The sequence below is a fragment of the Heterocephalus glaber genome, unplaced genomic scaffold, assembly GCF_053883595.1.
Source record: "Heterocephalus glaber isolate CG9 unplaced genomic scaffold, H.glaber_assembly_v1.0 deba00001608, whole genome shotgun sequence".
NCBI lineage: Eukaryota > Metazoa > Chordata > Mammalia > Rodentia > Bathyergidae > Heterocephalus > Heterocephalus glaber.
The window spans coordinates 29,160,283-29,184,367 of NW_028258379.1; the positions used below are offsets into that span (position 1 = coordinate 29,160,283).

Here is a 24,085-nt window from a genome sequence, read left to right on the forward strand (position 1 = left end):
GCTGCCTTTTTATAATAGTTCACAGAACCCATAAATTTGAAGGAATTAATGAAGACCTCAACCTTTATTAATCTGTTATATTTTTAGCATGACTTTATGGTCCAGTAACATTTCTTGTTTCCAGGAGGCATGCGTGAATGCTTCTTACATTACTCTCTATGCTGCTGTTCTAGTTGTCAATTTTTTTTTCAAGCAGTTAGGAATGTGTGCTTCGTAATTTTGTTTTATCTGAGAATTTACAATAAAACTTACATGGGCATAAGACATCAGTACTGAAATGGCATTTCCTATGGTGTTTCTTTGTAGTTGAGTGTTTCCCCTTCATGTGTGGCAGAGGATCATTCTGCAGTGTAATTGATAAATGTGAAAGTGGCTGCAGTTGTTTATCTTGCTTGATTGCTTGTTGAAGAATCCAATTTTTCTTGTGGTAGGAGAGCTTGTAAAAAGATACATTGATTTCTAAGGATCATCTTTGTTTGAATTAATTGAAGGTGAAGAATCCCTGAAAAGCTTTTAATCTTTTCCTGAAGAGTCTTTTTATATAGTCTTTGGAAATTTAAAAATGGCAATGTACTTTGCCATTGTGGTTCATTAGAATCTAACTACCTATTAATAAATCTGCATTGTGCTGTGGGGTTGGGCCCATTTCCTGTTGTGTCCTAGGTCCTATGCAGCATCCAGAGCAAATAGTAGGAGCTGGTAAATAGAAGCCCAGAGTGAATCCATTGCTTGATCCAAAACAACTCTGTATGTACAATGATGACTGTGTATCTTTAATCTATTTGATCTTAAATATATTATAGAGGTTCCTATGTGCTGCTTTGGACCAAAGAAGGTAATTGCTCAATTACTTACTCATTGAGTCTCAGCTCCTCTGTGTTACAGTGGACTTCAGGATCAGGCCATGTGGCCCCTGTACAAGGGTAACAAGTACAGCTGATGAGTGAGCCTCTGCTGAGGCTGGTGTGGGGCTCTGTACTCGGTCAGTGGTCAGAAGCAAATGCCTAGTGGTAAGGAAACCAGCATTCCTCAAAGAGGCAAGAGTTCAGATTCGTGAATGATGCATCTTAAACACTTCTCATCATGTTTCAGAAAGAAACCAATCCTGCTTGTACATGGCGATAAACGAGAAGCTAAGGCCCATTTGCATGCCCAGGCAAAGCCTTATGCCAACATTTCCCTGTGCCAGGTAAGCCGCCTGTTGCCACTTGACATCATGGTCATTCTGAGAGTTGGGAGGAACTGGAGAGCTTTAGTCCAGCCTCCCAGCCAGTGCAGTGATCCTTCCCCCAGTATCACCAGCAGGTATTTGTCTAGCCTCAGTCTAAACACTTCCTGAGATAGTGCAGTCCATTTGTGGGAGCCACCCATGGTTGGAAATATTTTTCTTTGTCTTAAAAGTCTCTCTGCTTGTAACTTCCACCCATTGGTCCTAATTTTCCTCCTGTGGAACCAACAGAGTAAATCTCTTTGCGCTTGTCAGTGATTCCTATATTCAAAGTAATCTATCCTGTTCCTCTTAGTTCCCTGTCTTCCAGGTGTAACCATTCAGCATTCATCAGTTGCGCTCAGTGCAGCATGGATCCATGTCTTTTCCGAGCCCACTAGTACTGTTTGCAGCTCGTTTGTCCGTGTACCTTTTTTTTTTCTTTTTTTAAGTACTGGGTATTGAACCTAAGCCCCTTCACGCTGAGCTGTATCCCCAGCCCTTTTTATTCTTTATTTTGAGACAAGGTTTTGCTGAGTTGCTCAGGCTGGGCTCCAATTTACAATCCTCCTCCCTGAGCCTCCTAGAGTGCTGGGATTACAGACAGGCACCAACACAGCTGATTCTGTGTGCCTCTCGAAGCCTGAGCATCAGCACTGAGCAGGGCCTCTGGTTATAATGCAGTGGCCGCAGGCCTCTGCTGCTATTGACACTTTAGCCATCGTCTTCAGCTCTTTTTCACATCAGCTGCCCCTGAGGTCTATGCTAGAGAGATTCGTAGCTTAAAAGCTTGTTAGAAAATTTTAGCAACTCACATGCTACATGTGATACAAGCCTAGTGAGGGAGCACTGAATGGTTTCATAATGGGTATATCTGCTTGCTTTGCTGGAACCAATGCAAGGTAGAAAAGAAAGGACACATTCAAAAACTATTGTCCAGTTTCTCTGTAGTCTCCCATAATTTTCTCCTCATACTTTGTAGTCAGCCTACGATGTGACCAAATGAATCTTGGACTTTTGTTAGGACCCATTGCCTTATACTCTGCACCCAAAACAATCTTTTATTTCATGGGCCATGTTGAGCAAGAAACAGATAAAGTAAGAAGGAATGCAGAAGAATTTTTTGCATTTGTGGAAATGGTTATGAATTTGCTGGTGGAACATTCATCTTTTCATGTTCCTTTTAGCAGGATCAGTGGTCCATTTATGAGAAAACATGGCAAAAAATACTTTTATAACTATGTTCTCTTTGTTATCAACAGTGAAATTGGGTCAAGATTTCTGCTCTTGGAATACAGAGACATGGTTTCCATGTTCCTTTTCTTTGCTGTTTTCCTTCTAATGTCTTTTCTTCTCCACTCATGCAAGATTTAAGAATTTCAACTCACATTTTATTACTCTTGTTCCAACTGTAAATGATATGTGTGTATGTTTGAGATTAAAACAGTGTGAGAGCTCAGTCAGGTCAACTTTAAACATACCCTAAAACTTTGCCGATTTAACCCACTGCACTTTGTGTAATTGTGGTTTCCACATACGCCCTCTTCCACCCAACATGTGCCTCATCTCCTGCTCAGGGGGTGTGTCTTTGCTTAGCAAGCACCTAAAATGCCATTGTATCTGTTTCCAGCAACAGAAGAGGCTAAGCTGGAGCAGTATAGCCACGGGCAGAAACCAAGTAGAAAAGGAATTCTGAAAAACGGTGATTAAATAAGTGGAAACAGAAAGTGTGTTTCAGGCCGGGGATATAGCCAAAAAAAAGTGTTTCAAATGCAACCTATACTGAAAAGTTTAGCAGTTCTGCTCTTGGTAATAAGCTCTGAACCGGCCACTAGAGGGCGTAAGGCCCCAAGAGCTGTATGCAGGGCTCAACTAGAGTTCTAGGTAAAGAGGCGTGACCTTACCCTGACCCGTTGAAATGCCTTTATATCTCGTCCTTAGGATGAATTCTTGAATTTTTCTAGCAACTCTGTGTCACTGAAGCAGAGGCACGTTAATCAAAGAATCGGGATGGTAACATTTTTTCCTACTTTGCAGATGTGGGGCCCAAGGCTGGATATGGTAGTAGCCAGGGTCAGTCTGCCTGGATTCTGTCCAGCTCTCCACCTGGATCCAGGGGCTATAACAAGATACCTGGGTAACTTTTTCCTGTGCAGCTTAACATATTTATTTCTCATGATCTAGAAAGTAGGAAACCTAAGGTCAAAGTGCAGCACAATTTGGGTCCTGGGGAGGGCCCTTTTCCTGGCTTGTATATGGCCACTGTCACATGGTGCCTGCACTTAGCAGAGGGAGGTAGGGGCCCTTATAACTGTTCACATGTCTTTTCTTGTAAGAACACTGTTCGCAATTGATTGCACACATGCAAGACTTTATTAACTCTTAACACCCCCCAAATTTTCCTCTGTCCCAATCACATTGAGGGTTGGGACAACATATGAATAGGGGGGTGACACTTAACATTTAGTCCATAACACTGTGTCGTTCTGGTCTTGTCACTTAAGTCTAATTATTTAAGCCTAATTTCTTTTTTCTTTTTTTTTTTTTTTTTTGGTACTGGGGATCGAACTCGGGCCCTTGGGCTTGTTGGGCAGGCAGCAGAACCACTGGGCTAAATCCCCAGCCCACCTAATTTCTTACATTCACATAAGATTACTAATGCTCTTTATCATAGAGTTTTAAAGAACTTGGTGCATTAGCCCCCCAAAAGCACTCATCAGATACCTGTTTTTTATGCTTCAACTTACCCAAAAAACATATAACTTGTACAGAACAAAAGCCAGGTCTTTTGCCTAATGCTCTTTCTCAGCTAAGTATCTGCTTACAAAGTGACAGTCTTCCTTCTAATTTTGTAATTTTAAAGACAGGAAGATCATTTCCCAGTTCTCTCCCCCATGGCCAGAGCCCACAAGCACACGCTAGTTGTTAGCATCCCCGAACACACATGAAAGAGTGCAGTCACCTGGACTTCCAGTCAGCAGGCATCTCCCCGGGGCCTGTGTTGTACCCATGTGTGTCCCAGGGCCCATTACTGTCCCCAGCAGACAGTACCCTCTTCTGTCATGAGGTAGGTTGGTGGGGTGTGTAGTAGTGATTGCCACTGTGTATAGAGCTCACTGTATGCTCACACCCTTTTATATGCATTTTCTCATTGATTCCTGATGACTCTAAATCTCAATTTTTTTTTTTGATAGAACTGGAGATTGAATCCAGAGCCTTCTCACTGAGCTATATCCCCAGAGCCCCCACCCTTTTTTGAGACAAGGTCACCCTGGCTGGGCTTGAACTTGTGTTCTTGCTTCAGCCTCGCATGGTGTTGGGATTACTGTGTGCATCGCCACACCCATCTAACAATACCCTGCTTTAAAGAAGAGAGCTGAGGCATAAAAACGGGTGTTTTCCAAAGTCATATAAATTTGTGAAGACAGGATATCTTTTCTTGCAGAGCCTGCACCTTCTCATGTGTTCTGCTCCACCAAGGCCTTACTATCATGAATCCTGGATAAAACATTTTTCTTCTCCACGTGCCCTCTGTTTGTTCATAAAGAGGTCACTTTATAACAGAAATGGATTTAATGTCTTTATTTTTCAGCACTTGCTATGTCTTCGGTCTAAAAAAATTTCTATTTTCAGTTATCTTTATGTTGGCATCACATTCAGTGTTTCCTTTAAATGAACTCTGAAAACTGTGTATTAATTTCTTCTATAACAAGCCAAACACCTAATTTTAAACCTTTGTGTGGAATCACATTTGTTTTATTAGTTTTTGACAACTAAAGAAATTAAATTTCTAACTCCTAATTACTGTAATTTAAAATGCAGTAATATTGAATCATTCTGGGGAACCAAACAATTTTTTTTATGAGCCTCACTAGATGCTACAATAAAAGCCATCAATAGAGGGCAGCAGACACAGGTGTTTGTGGGGGGGGGAGTGTTTAATTGGCGCTTTTTAAAATTTCCAGTAGATAGGAATATTGAGGCTTTTTTTCCTTTTAAATAAATGACTTCTTTTTCATCCTAGGCGAAGTTGGATATTGCATTTGGAACACACCACACGTAAGCAATTTTTATGAAATGGGAGGATATGATTTTAATACATCGAAGCATATTATTTCAAAAATGCTCATACAGGGACTAATGTGTGATCATTTTTCTGGGAGAAGGGAAAAAACAAAACTGTCAGTAGTGGACTGAATGGAGTTGTTCTCTAATAGCTTTAAGATTTAATGCTGAGATTCTGGCTCTCAGCGTGAAAAAGTATAAACTTCTGATTCTGAAGCTTCTCCCTTCTGTTCAGGCCTTGTGTACCTGGCGTGGAAGGAATAGATTAGGACTGTGTGGTCCTTGTGATTATTGATGCTTGTATGTGTGCAGTTGTTACCCCAGGTTTTGGGGTGCTGGAGTCTTCTTCTAGAGAGGGATTCTAGGTTCTTTGGGTCCTGAACAAAGAATTGGTCAAACTAAGCACACCGGTAGCAAAGTTATAATAAAGGCAGGGGGAAAAAAGGCTCTGAAGGGCGTGTTTAGGCCAAGTAAAAGAAAACAAGCACGCCCTACAGCCCAAAGGCAGGCCACCTTGCAAGAGACAACACAATGGCAAGAACTCAGTTCAGACAGTCCTTTTGGCATCTCCCACACCTCAGGCTGATGTCAGGTCTAGGGCATCCAGTCGAAAGCCTACTCAAGTCCACATGCTGGGCTTTGGGAACTGTTCTGCGTATGTGTCTTGGGATTTTGTAATTAACAGATCATGCCTACTTCCCCAGCCAGCTTTGCCAAGTCCTAGTCTCCTGTCTCACAGTCTTGTGCCTGTAGGCGCCCTTTCTTTTACAAAGTTCTGATTTGGATAAGCATGAGCTGTACCTAATAGCATGCTGTCGGTCAGCTCCACACTGCAATTGAAAGGAAAACTATTTTACCAGAAGTCATCAGCGTTAGGACTAGCCCAGCTCAAAATAGCTCTTTTAGAATAATTTTCTCATGCATGCATGCATATTTTTGGTCCTATTTTATAGATCAGAAAACTGAGGCCCAGAGTAAGCAAGCTGATTTTGCTTGGCCAGAGACAGGAATAGAACTCATTTGTTTTAACTTTAAATTTATTCTTGTTTCCTCACCCAGCCTTATCCCCTAACATCTAACAGTTTTTGATTCAGAGTTTAAAATGCTGCAGGAAATAATTCTGATACAACCTTTCCCAACTAGATGAAAATCTGTATTTACATTTTGTTGAAATATCAGTATCCTGAGCTCATGTCTTGAAACTACTTCTGGTTGCTTCTTGTTTTACAAAGTATTTATTAATTACCTCTTATGCTCTTGAGTCACACACAGGAAGATATAGTTTTTGTCCCTGCAGCTTTTTTTCTTTTAGTAAGAGAAGTCAAACACAGATGAGTTAGGAGGAAAGGAGAAAATCCAGCTTATGGCAGTGGGGTATAAGCTGCCTTCCCAGCATGCAGCCGGAGGAGGCAGCAGGAGCCTGAGATGATCTCAGAGTGCCTCATACCTGAGCTAGGGTAGACTGCCCAGGTGCTGCATGCACAGGACATGGAGATAACCAAGATGCAGGCCTGGCCTGAAGCTCACAGTCCCGGCAGGATCAAATGTGCTGTCCAGTTTCTCTAGGACGCTGTGCAAACCTGTGGTTTGTCTCACAGAGTTTTAGGATGGCAAAAGCCCCCACAGCCCTAGTCACTTTCCCATGGCTGGGACACAATGCCCAGCACCCACAACTGAAAGGAAAGCTTTATTTTGTCTCACAGTTTGTAAAGATTTCAATCTATAGTCGCCCGGCTCCAAGACAAAATGGCATGGCAGGGGGAACCAGAGAGAGAAGGGCGGGGCTGGAGAAGGAGACAAACCCTTCCAGGCCCAGGCCCCATCGCCGCCTCTTCTGACCTCACCTACTAGCACCAAGTCAGATATAAGTCCCTGTAACCCAGTCACCTTCCAAAAGCCCCATGTATGGGTATGTAAGGCTCTTGGGGAACATCTGCTGTATAAACCATAACACCCCCTCCATGGGCTGGGAACAGTTACCTCTGAAGACCATAGACTAGATGGAGAGAAAGAGTCAAAGCAGCTGAAAGGCGAATGTCATTATCCAAGCCGGAGGGAGTGGGTCACAGGGTGTGGGGTGTGTGCCTCTTCCCACCCACCTCTGACTGGGACCTCCCACACCCCTCCATTTAGTCTCTTTCTCGCCAAGACTCTGTCTCCCCCAACTTCTCCTTCCCCAGTACCATCAAATGTCCACTGTTGCCACCACCAGCACTGTCAAAGTTGTTCATAGTGATGGGAGCGCATGACGACATGTATGATTCCAACAAGTTCTGCCATGGGATTGCTTTGTGACCCGGATGATCCCCATTACTTCCTGAAGCCTGCAGTTGTAAAATGGGAAAGTCCTCCTTGCCTGGATTTCTGTAGAACAGTGCTGGCATGTAGGGACCCAACATGTGGGACTAGCTTCACATTTGGGAAGTGGCCTCCTGCCACCCCCACTGCTCAGACAGTACGGCAGATCTGGTTTCTTCCCCCTTTCTACCTGTTTTGTGTTTTACAGTGCTAGGGATGGAACCCAGGGCCTCACACATGCTAGGCAAGTGTTGTACCATGGAGCTACACTCCAGCCTTTTCTTAAGTTCTTTTATGATGTCGAATCTCAATAACCTTCCCAGACTGGCCTCAAACTCGCAGTCTTTCTGCCCTAGTCTCCCCAGTAGCTGGGGTTACAAGCATGTGCCACCATTCCCAGGCCCTACCTACTTACAAGGTTCTGCCTGCTTTGAACTGTGACCTTGTCGGCACTTTTGTCTATGAAGAAAATTAATGTGGCTCCCTTTAAATTCATAATTCTATTTTTGTAAGATTGACTGACATTAGTGCGTGATTTTCCTGATAAGTGATGCCTTGATTAGTGGAAATATTTGTAAAGCTTATAGCATGAATCCATAACTGGCTTATCCTTAATTATAATCAGCTGCTAATGTGGCAAATGTGTGTGTGTAAATTCCCCCAGATCTCAGCGAGGCGTTTCATAACTGGAAAAAAGATTGCTCAGCAGCTGTCATTTCTCCAGCTTTGCATTAATTTACTGTTTGCTAGATTAGGTTAATTTCTTATCTTGGCAAGAACTAAAAAATCTCATTCTGTTTTCTGTTCTTGTATCCTTTTTTCTTTTTTCCCAGCCCTAGGGATTGAACCTAGGGCCTTCTCACTGAGCTACACTTCCAGCCCTTTTTTTGAGACAGAGTTACCCAGGCTGGGCTAAAACTTGCTATCATCCTGCCTCAGCCTCCCAGAATGCTGAGATAGGCATGTGCCACCATGCTTGGCTTCTCTTTTTCTTCATCTTTTTATGCTTACCTTACCCTGCGCAAATAGTAGTCATGTGATTGAAGAGAACCCATGGTTTGTTTTTTTTCACATGTGAACTAAGTTACATCAGTGAGTATCAAGTAGCATTTTGACCTCAGTGAAAATGAGAAGACAGAATTACAACCTTGAGAAGTGGCACTACTTGAGGAAAGAAAACTAGATTACTGAAGTAATGATAAGACAATTAGGAGAGAAAACTAGATTACTGAAATAATAACATGATAAACAGGAGATAAAAGCCTTCTAATATTAGATTACAAAATAAAGCAAGCCAGTAATGATTAACATTTGACAGAATGCATTTTTATTTCATTTACAGCAATTCCAGGGTGGGGTTGATCCTCTGTGTTCCAAGTAAAAAGCAAAGATTTGCGGATACTGCCTGGCTCACCTAGGGTCAGACAGCTTCTAAGTGACAAAGATGGGACTCAGATCTTCAGAATTCAAATGGAAAGCTCTTACTTACACTCTGTCTCTCTCACTGGAAAGAAAACAAAAGAAATGTGTTTGATGACGAGAGGCCTGGGGAAGGCCTCTCTTCCCATTGCACAGGAAAGGTCTCAACCAGGCTCACTTGTCACAGGAACAAAGGGAAGACTGGGCTGTCATCTATGGAATACAAAAAAATCAGTCTAATGAGGATGAAGCATCTTGTAAATTTTTTAGTTGCAACCCACAATAGAAATACTGTATGTCATACATTTTAGTGTGCTGCGTGTGGACATATCTATGTACCGACACCAAAGTTTCATGATCCAGTACTTTATTTAAATGTATGCAGCATAGTCTTCTTTTTTTTGGTACCAGGGATCGAACTCGTGTCCTTGCACTTGCGAGGCAGGCAGTGTAACCACTGAGCTAAATCCCCGGCCCATGCAGCATACTCTTTTTTTTTTTTTTTTTTTTGGTACTGGGGATAGAACTTGAGTCCTTGCGCTTTCAAGGCAGGTGGCGAAACCACTAAGCTAAATCCCCACCCCTCAGCATACTCCTGATTTATTCTGTTTCAGTTGTTAAAACATGCGAGATGAACCACAGAAAGATGCTGTGCCCCTCCTTGGAAAAACCCCAGACAAGGCTCCCATAGTCCATTAATAAGAACGTGTTGCTGAACATATAATAAGGGGCCAAACTGGAGCGGTTTGAAATGCCAGGACTGATGTAGACAGAATGGGGTGAATATTCATTGACCACCAGACGTGCTGAGTATTTTTGGAAGGTGGCTTTCTACTTATCAGCAGAATTTCATAATGATAATGTGCAAAAAGGGAAATTATGAATGTTAAAAGTTTGGGTAATATAAGGGTTTGAGAATTTCTCGAGCTATGAGTTGTGTTCGAAAAATATGGTAAAGATTTAAATTTTTTCATAATTTATTGTAGTAAAAAGCACATTGCAGGGCCCAGGGATTTAGCTCAGTGGTTTCGCCGTCTGCTGTGCAAGCACAAGAACCAGAGTTTGATCCCCGGTACCAAAAAAAAAAAAAAAGCACATTGCTGTTAAGCGCCTTCAAAATACTCTCCCTCACTTTGAGCACAAATCCCATCGTTCTTGCTACCTTCTGAAATAGCTCTGGAAGTCCTCTTTTGTGTCTTTACTTGCACTGTTATGGCTGCCTCAGTGTCCTAAATCAATTCAAAATGTTTACCTTTTGTGCTTATTTTGACTTTTGGAAAAAACCGGAAGTCACATGGTGCCAGATCCGGTGAATAAGGTAGATGAAGATGTGCCATACTGTTTTTACGAGCCTGCCTTTCCCTTGGGTGGCACTCAGCAGCAAGCATTCATCGTGGGGTTTTTTTAATCACACCTTTTAAAGACATGAAAGTGAACTTCTAGAACTGCTTCAGAAAGTGACAAGAATGATGGGATAAGTGTGTTCAAAGTGAGGGGGAGTATTTTGAGGTGGATTAATATCATTTACTGTGCTATTTTTAAAATTTAAATATTCATGCATTTTGATTACTTATGTATTTATTACATTTTCATTAGAAAGGTATTACATATTTGGGAAGTCCTGTTAATACTTTTCATCCCCTTTCTGTTTTTGAAGTAAAATGATGTTACTACTGTATGAAGAAGGCCTCCGGGTCGTCATCCACACCTCCAACATCATCCGTGAAGACTGGCACCAGAAAACCCAAGGGTTCGTAAGGGCCTGTTTACTTCCTGGCACTCACGGCTTGTGCTGAGAAAGGTCAAAAGCCAGAACATTCACCTTATTCTTTTCCTTTTTCTCTTTCTTTTTTTTAATTTTTGTTTTTGTGGGGATTTTGTTTGTTTTGTTTTGTGTTTTTGCAGTGCCGGGGATTAAACCCAGGGCCAAGCTCTCTACCACTGAGCTACACCCCAGTCCCTATAGTGCTCTTTTGCTGCCACCTCCACTTCCATATACTCTCTTTGGTGCATAATAATCTACAGCTATCTCTATGTGTAAACATAATTCAAAAATAATTCTGAATATGATGAGAAACCGCTCATGTGATGTGATCAGATTTGTTTCATATTCCCTAAGAATCACTCTGCCTTCCATGTGGAGATACATAGTGAGAAGCCATTAGAGATGATCAGTTGTGTTCCTGAGTATTAAAGGTTATTTTTTTCCATCCTGCAGAATATGGTTGAGCCCCTTGTATCCTCGAATTGACCATGGAACTCAGGGATCTGGAGAATCAAAAACACATTTTAAAGCTGATCTCATCAGTTACTTGACGGCTTATAATGCTCCTCCTCTCCAGGAATGGATAGATACCATCCAGGAGCATGATCTCTCTGAAACAAAGTACGTGTTGTCTTGCCAATCCTGGGTGCTTAGAGTAGGTTCATAACTTTCGAGACTCACAAGTCTGGAGCTCGGGGACCTTGGAAAGGGGTGGAATGGTATTGGGTTATGCTTCGTGATGTGATGAGGGGATGCCAGCAGATTCACTCAGTGTCTGCTCCTTGTGGATCTCAGGCTTCGAAGAGGCACCCAGTGAATCTCAGAACCCTGAGCCTCCTACTGGGGTACTCTAAATATAGTAAGTTCTTTGTCTGGTACCTCATACCTTTGTGTTCCACAATTACCTGGTTTGCAGGAAAATGAGTTTTGAGAGTATCACTTAGGTTGAGGAAGCATCCCAAGGAAATGGATAGGCTCTTAAAACAATTAGAGATTATGTTAGAGATTATGTTAGTTCTCGTGTATATTTCATAATTTTTTTAAGGTGGCAAAGCACATTACTATATCCTATAACTTGGGTTTTATTTCTTTTTAGTGTTTACCTTATTGGCTCAACCCCTGGACGTTTTCAAGGAAGTCAAAAAGATAACTGGGGACATTTTAGGCTTAGAAAGGTAAAAGAACTCTTACTTTCCGTATTTTTAAAAAATTTAATATCTATTCTCTCTCCTTTTTCATTTATGATGGTGTATTTTGCTAGTAGTTTCACAATATTTCCAGTACAGTTCTGAGAGAATAGCAGGCACTTGATAAGCTGATTGTCTAATTATGGTTTTCAGTACTTGTAATTTAATTTTTTGCCTCTTTTATGGATGCAGATATCTAAATATCATAAGTATATTACCTTTAGTGGTTTTTACATTTCCTGCAATAAAAATAATTAGAGCTTCCCATTCATACAAGTATTATAGCTTTTGATTGCTTTGCATATCAAGGATTTTTAACAAGCAAGTTAAACAAGAACAGAGAATAGTGTTGAGTAAAGGCTGTAACTTAGCTATAAATATTTATGAAACCAGTTACCTTAAGGAAACATTACAAAAATGGCATTTGCTGTTGGTATGAAAATGAACCAAAAGAGTCTTTAACAAGATAAAACAACAAGCAAATTGAGGATGAAAGTTTTCTTTATCTCTCTTTAGTTTACCAACCTTAATAAAATCCCTAAAGTGGCTTTCTTAAAAGCTTTACCTCTTATTCCATAAATTAAATACAGATTGAGTATCACTTGACCCAAAATACTTACACCAGAAGATTTGGCTTTCAGATTTTTTTCAGTTTGGAATATTTGTGTGCATAATAGATAGCTAAGTTAGATAGAAAGTAATAGGCAGTCAGAGAGGGATCAGGCCCTCGAGGGAGTCAATGAGGAGGATGAGACACAGCAAAATTGGGGCCAAAGGTAAATTCAAAGAGAGCTGGGCCTCAAGGTGGAGATGTGCTAGTGAGAGATAGACAGCAGCTTGAGATTATACTGTAATTAGCACCCACCTGGTCCAGTGAGCCCAGATAATGTATCATACACATAGGTGGGTGACCAGAACATCCTGACCAGGGGTACCTTTGTTCTTTCTACATTAACAATTGTAGATAAGCTAAAGTTAATGATGCTCGCCGTATACCCTTCCTGCATGCCTCACTTTCCTATTGGATCAATATTAGTTAAGCGACTATGCTCATAATCCTGTAAGTTGATTGTAGTTTGACCCATAGTTACCCAAGTTGTGATTTTGCTGTATAAAATACCCTAGGGCAAAGACCCTCAGCAGCCACCCACTTTCGGGACCCCCTCCCATCTCTCAGAAGCTTTCTCTCAATAAACCTTTTGGACTCTTGACCTCTTTTGTCCTTGAGTCCATTCCTCAGTATCAAGAGACACGAACTCAGCCCTGGTTGGAAGCTACTTCTCCATGACATAGTGAGGTATCTTTGGGAGGGGACCCAAGTCCAAACACAAAGTTCATTTGTTTTATATACACCTTAAATAGCCTAAAAGTAACTTTATGCAGTATTTTTGGTATAGCTATTTTGATTGTGACTCATCATATGAAATCGAGTGTAATTTCTCACTGCGACATCATCTTTGTGCTCAAAAAGTTTCAGGTTTTGGAGCATTTGGGGCTTCAGATTTTTGGATTTGGGATATTCTACCTGTATATTATGTGAAAATCTCCCTGTTAATGAAATCTTTTCAGTATTATTTTAAACACCATAGGTTAAAACCAGCAAGATTTCAGAGATAGCATTTTTATGGCTTGACCTAGACAAGGGGTAGTCCCCACTGGCTCTGTGCATGGCTCTGTGCATGGTTACGGGGACAAATATCGATACCTGAGTTCAAATCCTAACCTGTTATCTATAAGCCTTGTGACCTTGACTTGTTCCTTAACTTGCCTCTCTTGTCATCTATAAAATGGGCATATTAATCATAACTTCTCTCCCAGGCTTGTTGCCATGGGTAGTGGGGTCCCAGACAGGTTTCTAGACTCTTGTGCTTAAATGATTGTGGCATGCAATGGTAAGAAAAAGCAGCAGAGATTTAATCAGGTGACAGGATGCTCAGAGTGAGAGGACACATGCCAGTGGAAAATAAGAAAGTAAAAATGGCACAAGTGCTTAAGGCCATTAAGCTTAAGAATTTAAAATGTTGCACAGGGTCTAGAGCATCTCCCATTGGGTCTTCCAGAGAGCATGGTTGACAGCGTGATTGACAGGGTGCTGAGTCAGGTCAACTGTGTCTACTGTGCATGTCCTTTCCCACAATTCACTCAGTTATAATTGGATATATGAGGTGCAGTCCATATACATGAATCTTTAGTGAGCTCCAGGTGAAGAAAGATTACTAAAGGTCATACTGGAGGGTCAACCATGCATGCTTCCTGGTTTGGGACATTGGAATTTTCCAAGGCAGGCTTAGGGGTCTTTGTTTTTCCCTCTCTGCCTCTGGGTAGTAGGCCTTAGGACAGTAGTCAGGGTGTTGGCCTTGGGGCATGCCCAGGTTCAGGTGAGTGGAGGGGAGTGGTCCCATAACCCCAGTTATACTACCTGTGTTAGAACTGTGTAGGAATTAAATGAAGCAGTGAATATAAAATAAGGCCAGGAACATGGTAAGTATCCTGTAAGGGTGAGTGATTATAGGCTAATGGTTTAGGCAGGCCAGAGAGTAGCAACTATGCATGTTCACAGTCTTTCAGAAAGTTGAATAGCATCTGTAGAGATCTCAGACCACGTTTCACACACAGTGGTAGCTCATTTTGAATCACAGCTCCTGTCCCAGAAGGGCAAGCAGGTGATATCTGCGATGCAGTACAGTCCAGCACAGGCCCCTGTCCAAGACCATGCAGCTGACTGGGGGTTGAGCCCCACAGTAGTAATTGGCTCTTGTTGTTATCAGTTTATTTCTGTTTCCTACACTAGGCTATAGTAGGTAGAAGTTGAGAACTTTGGGCTTTTTGGGGTGTGTGTGTGTGTGTGTGTGTGTGTGTGTGTGTGTAAATGTGTAAATGTTTTGGTTTTTTTGATCCGGGGATTGAACTCAGGACCTGTGCTTGTGGGGCAGGCGGCAGAACCAGTAAGCTAAATCCCCAGCCCTGTGTGTGTAAATATTAATGCCCAAGCTGTGTTAGGGAAAATTATGCATATTAAATTAGCAAACATCAGTCAGAATATGAGCTCCACTGGGGCAGGGGCCATGGCTTACTCTATTTTTGTCTAGGTAAGCACTCGATACATGTTTAAGTGGATACAATTTCTAAATATTTTCTGAATTGTTTCTGTATCTGTGTGATTGACAAGTCACTCTCACTTGCCCAACCCATTTGCCATGCCCTAATCTCTTGTCTTAGTTTATTTGAACATTTCTACTAAAATGAATCTTTTAAAATATGTTTTGAACCTTTTATTTCCTTTTACTGCAAATCAAAAGACTTTGGAAAGGAAAATGTCTCTGTCCACCAACTATGTTAAAAAAGGAATATTTGTAGTGTTTAAAAAATATTTTCAAGGGCCAGGGATTTAACTCATTGGTTCCACTGCCTGCCCTGCAACTGCAAGGACCCGAGTTCAGTCCCCAGTACCAAAAAAATATATATATATTTTCAAAAGAAGAAAAATATGTGTATGTGGGTGTGAAATTCATTGCTAATATTTGTGAATTAAGCTTTCCAAGAGCAGAAATCTATGTTTTTAGGTATTAGGCATTTCTGTTCATATTATTTGAGTGACCATAGCAATCATTTTTATTCTTTGACAGCTTCTGAAAGAACATGGCACATCTATACCGAAAGCCGAATGCTGGCCCCTAGTGGGTCAGTTCTCAAGCATTGGCTCACTGGGGGCTGATGAATCAAAATGGTTATGTTCAGAGTTTAAGGAGAGCTTGCTGACACAGGGGGCGGAAAACAAAACTCCAGGGAAAAGCTCTATTCCTCTTCATTTGGTGAGTTTTCTTCTTCTTCCGTTGTTTGTTTTTGAGATTTCGTCTTGCTACTTAGTTCAGGATGGCCTTGAATTCACTGTGTAGTCCAGGCTGATTTTGAACTCGTGTCAGTCCTCCTGCCTTGGCCTCCAGAGGTGTGGGATTACAGGCATGAGCCACCAAGCCTAGCTAATTTTCTTCCATTTCTTTTTTTTTTTTTTTAATTTTATTGCTACATTTTAGGGATACAATATAATGGCATTCATCATTGGAAATTTGCACCTTTACATAGTCTCTCTTGGTTCTTATTTTTACCCCTTCCCCTGCCCTCCCTTCAACCCCTCCATCCCTCCCTATTTTCAAAGACTTTGTTTCCATTTTTTCATTTTCTCATATTAATCCCATTCCCTTCTTTCCTTTCCCCTACCCCTCCCACTTCCCCTTCCTCTTTGCCCCTTTTCTTCGTATTTCACATCTATTATACCTTTTAGTCCTTATTTACACTTTCAGTTTCTCACACTAGAGAAACTATTCGGTATTTACACATGTGTGTCCTATTTATTTCACTTACGAGTATGGCCTCAATGTGCATCCATTTAGCTGTACATGTCTCTAATTTCTCATTTTTTATGGCTGAGTAGTACTCCATTTTATTTAAAAACCACATTTTCTTTATCCAGTCTCCAGTTGATGGGCAGTTGGGCTGCTTCCAAGTTTTAGCTATTACAAACTGTGCTACTATGAACATGGGTGCACATATATCACTGTGGTACGATTCTTTTAATTCTTTGGGGAAGATCCACAGCAGGGGAATAGCTGGGTCAAATGGGACTTCCAGTCCTAGTTCTTTGAGGTATCTCCACACTGATTTCCACAGTGGTTGCACCAGTCTACACTCCCACCAGCAGTGGAGCAGGGTTCCTCTTTCCCCACAGCCCTGCCAGCATTTGTTATTGGTTGATTTCATGATAGCAGCCATTCTTTCTGGAGTGAGGTGGAATCTCAGCATTGTTTTCATTTGCATCTCTTGAATGACCAGTGATGTTGAACATTTTTTCATGTATTTATTTGCTATTTCTACTTCTTTGTCTGAGAAATGTCTGTTCATTTCAGATGCCCATTTTTGGATAGGGTCTTTAAATTTGGGAGGTCTGATTTTTTAAGTTCTTTATAGATTCGAGATAGTAGACCTTTGAGGAAGAGCAGGTGAAGATTTTTTCCCACATTGTGGGTTGTCTTTTCACCCTGTTGATGGTTTCTCTTGCTGTGCAGAAGCTTTTTAATAAGAAGAGATCCCACTTGTTGATTATTTGTGCTAGTTCACGGGCAACTGAGGTTTTGTTCATAAAATCTTTTCCTACACCAATGTCTTCAAGAGTTCTACCTAACCTCTGTTCTAGCCAGTTCAGCGTTTCTGTTTTAATATTTAGATCTTTAATCCATTTTGATTTTAGTTTAGTGCATGGTGAGAGATATAGGTCTAGTTTTAATCTTTGGCAAGTTGAAACCCAGTTTTTCCAACACCATTTATTAAAGAGGCTATCTTTCCTCCAGTGAGGGTGTTTGGCTCCTTTGTCAAAGATGAGGTGGCTGAGTGTGTCTGGAGTTGTTTCTTCATCTTCTAATCTGTTCCACTGGTCCTCAGGTCTGTTTTTTTTTGCCAGTATCATGCTGTTTTTATAGCAGTAGCTTTGTAGTATAGTTTCAAGTTGGGGGTTGTGATACTCCCTGCCATATCTCTGTTGCCTAGAATTGCTTTTACTATTCTAGGTCTCTTCTTGTTCCAAATGAATTTTTCAGTTGTCTTCTTCCTTCTTGAGTTAATTTATTTTTATTCTCTAGTCCAGGAGAATTAATAATCAGTCCCCCTTGTAATAGAGAGTTACTGTATTCTGTGATTTTTTTTTTTCGATAAATGAAAAGAACAGTACGGTATTTACCATCATTTGTGATTGCTTAGCCTTAATATGGTCCAGTGCAGGAAGCTTGCTGGTTCAATTAGGAGCTGCAGCCACAGACTAGCCTGGGATTTTTCCATTCTTTTTTTCAGGTTATCAAGCCAAAGAAAAAAATATTTGGTGTTACATTGCCAGCAGAATTATAAACACTATTAATTACTTAGAGACCTGCAAATTAATGATTAATTTCACATTCAATTTGAAGTTAATTTGATGTTTCAGAGAAAAAATATTCAAATCAGTGTAATATTTCATCAAATACCTATGTATTTGTACATTATGTACAAACTACGTCCTGTAGTTTCATTATTAGAAGTTCAATTTTTTTCCATAAGTTAGGAACTTTTAAAATTTTAAAGCATATTTTGTAAGTTTTTAAACTAAGCATTTTTTTGCATGAATATTCATAGCAGCCTTATTTATAATAGCCAAAGACAGAAATACTGAAGATGTCTTATAATAGATGAATGAGTAAATAGAACACAATATAGCCATCCAATGGGATGTTAAGGATAAAAGAAATGAGCTATCAAGCAATAAAAATTCATAGAGTAACCCTAAGTACATGCTACTAAATAAAATAAGCCAATCTGTAAAGACAACATATAGTGAATTCAACTGTATGACACTGTGAAAAGGCAGAAATCATGCCGCCATTGAAAAGGTTAGTTTAATTTTGAGATTTCCATTTTTGTAAAAACTGGCCTTTCCTTTTTTTCAACGTGGTACATTACAAGTTTTATTGTTTTTCTCTTTTCCTCCTTATTTTTAGATCTACCCTTCTGTGGAAAATGTGCGGACCAGCTTAGAAGGATATCCAGGTGATTGTTGGGGAAACCGTTTTACTTGTGGTTTCTGTGTTGATTCCATAAGTTCCCTGGTAGAATTTTTACCAGTATTAAAATTTGCTAGAAAGCATTGGTTAGAAATGTGGAGATGGCTTTCTCTTCATTGGACAGGGAACATGAAAATAGGCAATGCTGAGCTTTGCTGTGTTCTGAAGATGGAATGACTCTATTAGGCAACCAGAGTATGACATTCAATCTTTACAGTAACCTTGTGCATAATTATTCTCATTTTTACCAGTAAGATATCCAATGGGTGGGTCAGTTATCCAGACAGGATGTCCAAATAAAATCATCTTCCCCTTGGATGTGGAGCCTTCCCAGAACATGTCTAACATAACTTTAAATCCTTGAAATTTGAATACCTGATACAGGTGTATTCAAGTTCTGGAGTTTATGCTTATTACCTTTGGTATAACTTGGTTGATGTGTACACTCTTTTAAGGGCTTTCTCTGCAAATACCTTAGTAGTATTTTATAAATATTGATCAGCTCTTTTCTTCATTTCCATTATCCCAGTACTTAGTGCTAAACTTGTATGTGGAATTCATAGCACTGTTTATAGTGCCGTCGTGAAGTATTAGGCAAAAACCCAGGGAGTATCTGCCTCTGGAAAAAGCAAAGTAATTGGTATTCACTGATGGCTGAGAGGAGAGTGCACTGAATTAAGACTAATTTAGTCCACTTATTGTTTATCAAACTAGATGTGACCTTGCTAGGAAAAAAATCTCAAAATTCAGAATGTCTCAGCCCATTTGCTCCTTTTTAATGACAACACTAAAATTATTTCACTGTAACTCTGGGACATGATGGTTTTTCTTCTTTCATCTTTCTGGACCTCTAATATGCTAGATTCATTCAAAGTGTACTTTTAATGAAGAAGGGCCTGGTCTTTTCAATAAAGCTATTTTATAACTGGTTCTAAATTTGCAGTAGGAGTCAGGGCGTTGCCCTATTCGATGTCAGAGTTGCTTAAAGCTCTCTTTGAATATAGATTACTTTGGAGAAGTTCCAGTGTGTGTTTGGAAAGTTACTGATGAATCTACAGTGTAGTCTTCTTCCTCTCAAAGATGAACAAAAACTGGCTTCTGATTGTATTTCCACTTTGGAACATTAAAACATTTAAATGTTTCGTATCCCTAAGAAAGGAAACTCCATTAAGAAAAACTACCTAACACAAGTATAGACGCTTTCTTTCAAGTAACTATTCCATAATATGAAATAATGGAAATAGTTGCTTTTCATTTACCTTCTCACTGTCTATTATAAATTTTCTTCTTAATGAGAAAGCTTCAAATTATGTTTCATTGTTTTTATTTATTTGTTTTATTTTTCTTTTAAAAGCTGGGGGCTCTCTTCCCTATAGTATCCAGACAGCTGAGAAACAGAATTGGCTACATTCCTACTTTCAGTAAGTAATTGATTTAGAATGCTGCTATTACTTCTTTAGAAAGAAGAATGTTATGTCAGTCTGCTTTTTTAAAAAAAGAACCTTACATAATATAGCTATATCCTTTCATCTACATATGTTAGTGATAGAAATAATTTAAAACGAGGTTTTCAATTTTTTTTTGGAATAGATTTTTAATACCAGAGAGTAAAATTTATCTCCGTAAGGTTTCTATTTAAATATTGGCATGCAAAGAAAAAGATAAATAAAAGATCATGTTGGATGGTTTCTAATTTTCATAACCATTTTAGTTCACTTTTCTAAAATATAGAATATTACTATTCTGGGCTGGGGATTTAGCTCAGTGGTTCTGCCGCCTGCCTCACAAGCGCAAGGTCCCGAGTTCAAAACCTGGTACCAAAAAAAAAAAAAAGAATATTACTATTCTATGTGATGATAAGATGTGTGGCTTAAAGCTTGCTAAGGACAGAGCCCATGCCACTGTCCCAGGATGTAGGACAGTCTTCAGTAGGTCTTCAGACTTCAGTAAATGGTTAATGAAGGGGGAAGGTAAAGGGATAGACCAGTCTAGTCTCATGCCTGCTTCACAGGTACCTGTCCTGCTGGGCAACCAGAACCAAAGGCAGAATTGCACTTCAGTAGATCACAGCTGCAATTCAGTGTGTCAGGCTGGAGCCTTTCCCTGGTATGGGGAGACCATTTCTTTATGTTGAGCAGCTTTCAGTATCACATGGCTAAATTCACTTGAATGAAGCAAGTGGCAGACCTACCTAATCCTGATTCTGTTTTTCCAAACCAGTTATTTTGAGAGACCATCCTCTTCAATTCGTAACTAAAGAGCTGGGGACATAGCTCAGTGGTAGAGCACTTAACTAGCACATGTGAGGCCCTGGGTTCAATCCTTAGTATGGCGATAAATAATGAATTAATTAATTTAAAAATTTGTAATCGTACATGCTTATAGCACATGATGATTGCATTCATCGTGGGGAGTTGGTACATCTACACAGCACATCCTAATTCTTTTTTACATCTCCTTGCCACTCCCTTGATCTCTCAGTCCCCTTCCCATTTGCAGAAGATCTATCTGATTATTATAAAATCATAATTAAGAATCATCGCTTTATCCCCCTTTATAGCCGTAGAACCTTAAGCCTACATTGTTGGAAACTTAGAAACCAAACTCAAAGCCAAATGAAAGAAAAAAAATAAAAATAAAACTCAAAGCTAAAACTAAAGCACTTCTCAGTTATCCCTTTGCTTTTCAACACTCATTTGTGATTTTGCCCTCTTTGTTTTTGTTTCATTCAACAAGGTTTTCCGGAGCCTGTGCTAATTAGTGCACTGTGGCACCATGGTGTGCCTTCAGGAGCCCACAGGCCTGCAGCAGGCACATGCACACATGGAGATAAAAGCATGACAGAAATACAGACATGCGTGTGTGCGTTTGTGAGGGAAAAGACCAGAGTACTATTTGTGGGTAGTGGCAAATTTTCTACATACCTACCTTCTAAAATGAGCATGTGTTATTCCGTTATCTAAACAGATTTTAATAAACTATCAGGTACCTACTATTTTTGTAGGTTGTTTTTTTTTTTCAGTACTGGGAATTGAAGCCAAAGCCTTCTCACTGAGCTACATCCCCAGTCCAGACTGTATTATTTTGAGATGGTCTCACTAAGTTGCTGACTCGCCCAGGCTGGGCTTTAACCTTCAATCTTCCTGCGTTGGCCTCCCAGAGGGCTAAGTTCCAGGCATTCACCACCATGCCTAGCTATACTGGTTTTTAGATTATAGGATTTTGCTTTTCATGTAATTTCCTAATTATTAGGATTGTGACTAATTTCTATTATCTTCTAACCTGTGACTTCTGTCCCTCCTGCCACTAGCAAGTGGTTGGCTGATACGTCTGGCCGCAGCAATGCCATGCCGCACATCAAGACTTACATGAGGCTCTCTCCAAACTCCAGCAGAATCGCCTGGTTCCTTGTCACAAGGTAATGGTTTCCATATTTTTGACAGGAGGGATTTTTAAAATGTGTTTGCAACCCTTGCTCTGAATTTTGAATGGATTTCTAAAAAGTAGCTTGTGGCTCGACTGTCGTTAGTTCTCAGCCTGTTTGTGTCCCATGAGCCTCATCTAAAGGAGGCCTTGACCAACCCGTATAGAAAGTGCGCGACATCACCTGGTTTTTCTTGTAAGTCTAGATATCGATAAGACTTGCACACACTTTCCATTTACTTCTGTTATTTTATATTTCAAACAACAAGATTAAGCATATTGACATTTAGAATAAATACAGAAGACAAGTGGAATATTAGTATTTTTTCCTGCGTTAGTTTCTTGTTGGGTAGAGCAACCATATCTCTGTGTGTCCTTTTTAAAAACACCTTTATTAAGATACAAGTCACATACCATTAAATTTACCCATTTAAAAATCTACTATTTAATACTTTAGTACATTCACAGAATTGTGTGCAAATGTCATCATTTAACTTTATTTCTTTATTTTGGTTATTTGAGACAGGCTCTCACCCTGTAGTTCAGGCTGGCTTTGAACTCACTGTGTAGCCCAGCCTGGCCTTGAACTCTCAGTGATCCTCCTGCCTCAGCCTCCTTAGTACTGGGATTATAGGTGTGCGCTACCACACCTGGCACCATCATTTAACTTTAGAATATTTTTATCATTCCTATAAGAAACCCCCAACCCACTGTCATTTTTGTGTCTATTTGTGTAAGAAGATAAATTGCTTTTTCTTTGAACCTTAGTTCCTGATTCCTAGTCTGAACTCAACCACTGAGCATTTCTTCATGATTCAATAACATAATTGAAACTGGACGTGGTGGCTCACGCCTGTAATCCTAGCACTCAGGAGGGTGACCTTGAACTCATCACTTACCCAAGGCTGGCCTCGAACTTGTAGTGATCCTCCTGCCTCAGCCTCCAGAGTGCTAGGATTACAGGCGTGCAAAAACTTTTGCTTCTAAAGAGAGATGTTTCCTGCATGTGAAGGCCTGAACTGTAGATTCCCTGGATAAGGAATTTGTTGCCTGAAGCAGATACAAAGTATCCAGGATGACTATAAATATTCCTAAAATGAAGAGAAATTAAGTCTTAATGCCAGTGCCATCCAGCCTTCTACTAAATTAACCCAACAAGAATATGAGGAGCCTAGACAATCTGAGACCACATTTCAAAATCAGCTCAATCATCTGAAAATGATTGTCTTTTTAAACCATGTTACTAAATTCCAAGTAAACGGAAAACAGACAAAATGACTGGCTTCTAAGGTAGTCTATATGTGGCCTTCACTGACCATATACTCTGATAAGTTAATAGGACAATGTGAAATAACCTGCTGCTTCAAATCTAAAATCCTTCGGATGCATTTTCTGAGTAGTAAATTATCATACACCCCAAGACCTTGTTGTCTGTTTTGTGTCAGTACTTTAAATGAAGTGACTTCTTTCTCGATTGGATATGACAGCATTTTCTAACAATTTGGGTCATCTCTTACTTTGTTTATGCTAGTCAAGGCTTTTATTAAAAACCAGATCACTTGCATAAATGTTGAACTGAATTTGAAGACTGTACTTCCAACTTTAAAATCCTCTTACCTATTAACTTAGCTATCTGGTTTTTCCCAGAACGAAATAAGCAAATAGAGAAATATTAATTATTTGGTAAAAATGTCTTGCTTAGCACCCTGTGTTTTCCTACCAGAAATACTGGAGCCCAAGGACATGAAATGAAGTATCTAAGACCACACAGAGAGGGTGACTGGAAAGTTTCATTTTTGTTGAGGGTACAGGGTAGACCTTTTCTCCCGGATGTAAATGGGTATCTGAGTCCTTTCTGTGAATTCTCACTGCTGGTCTCTGGAGTTTGTTAAAGATGGAAAGCCTGGTACTTGGGTTCTGAAGATAAAGAAGAAAGCCTATTTGGAAGGACCGACAATTCTCTTATACTTCTGTTTTGTTCAAGATTTTCCAGAGAAACAACAACAAAGTGTGTGTGTGTGTCCTGTTGAAGAGAGGGGAGACTTATTCTAAGGAATTGACTCATATTATTGTGGGGACTCCCCAGTCCAAAATCCATAGGGTTTGAAAGCTTGGATTTGTTAGAAGCTTGAATATG

The 24,085-nt window shown here is 40.1% G+C and overlaps 1 protein-coding gene across 12 annotated transcripts in view; it reads left to right on the forward strand.

The window, feature by feature from the left end:
* Nucleotides 1-24,085, forward strand: part of Tdp1 (tyrosyl-DNA phosphodiesterase 1) — a 95,901-nt gene that overhangs the window by 10,912 nt on the left and 60,904 nt on the right. For all 12 annotated transcript variants that reach the window (XR_015445096.1, XR_015445095.1, XR_015445094.1 and 9 more), the window contains exons 5-13: nt 1,093-1,189; nt 5,232-5,266; nt 10,647-10,739; nt 11,208-11,375; nt 11,851-11,929; nt 15,568-15,753; nt 18,463-18,511; nt 19,880-19,946; nt 21,836-21,943. Coding sequence is in view for 9 of the 12 variants with exons in the window: in XM_087195463.1 (XP_087051589.1) it covers nt 1,093-1,189; nt 5,232-5,266; nt 10,647-10,739; nt 11,208-11,375; nt 11,851-11,929; nt 15,568-15,753; nt 18,463-18,511; nt 19,880-19,946; nt 21,836-21,943 (882 nt within the window). In the remaining 3 variants the exon portion in view is untranslated. The remainder of the gene's footprint in view (nt 1-1,092; nt 1,190-5,231; nt 5,267-10,646; nt 10,740-11,207; nt 11,376-11,850; nt 11,930-15,567; nt 15,754-18,462; nt 18,512-19,879; nt 19,947-21,835; nt 21,944-24,085) is intronic.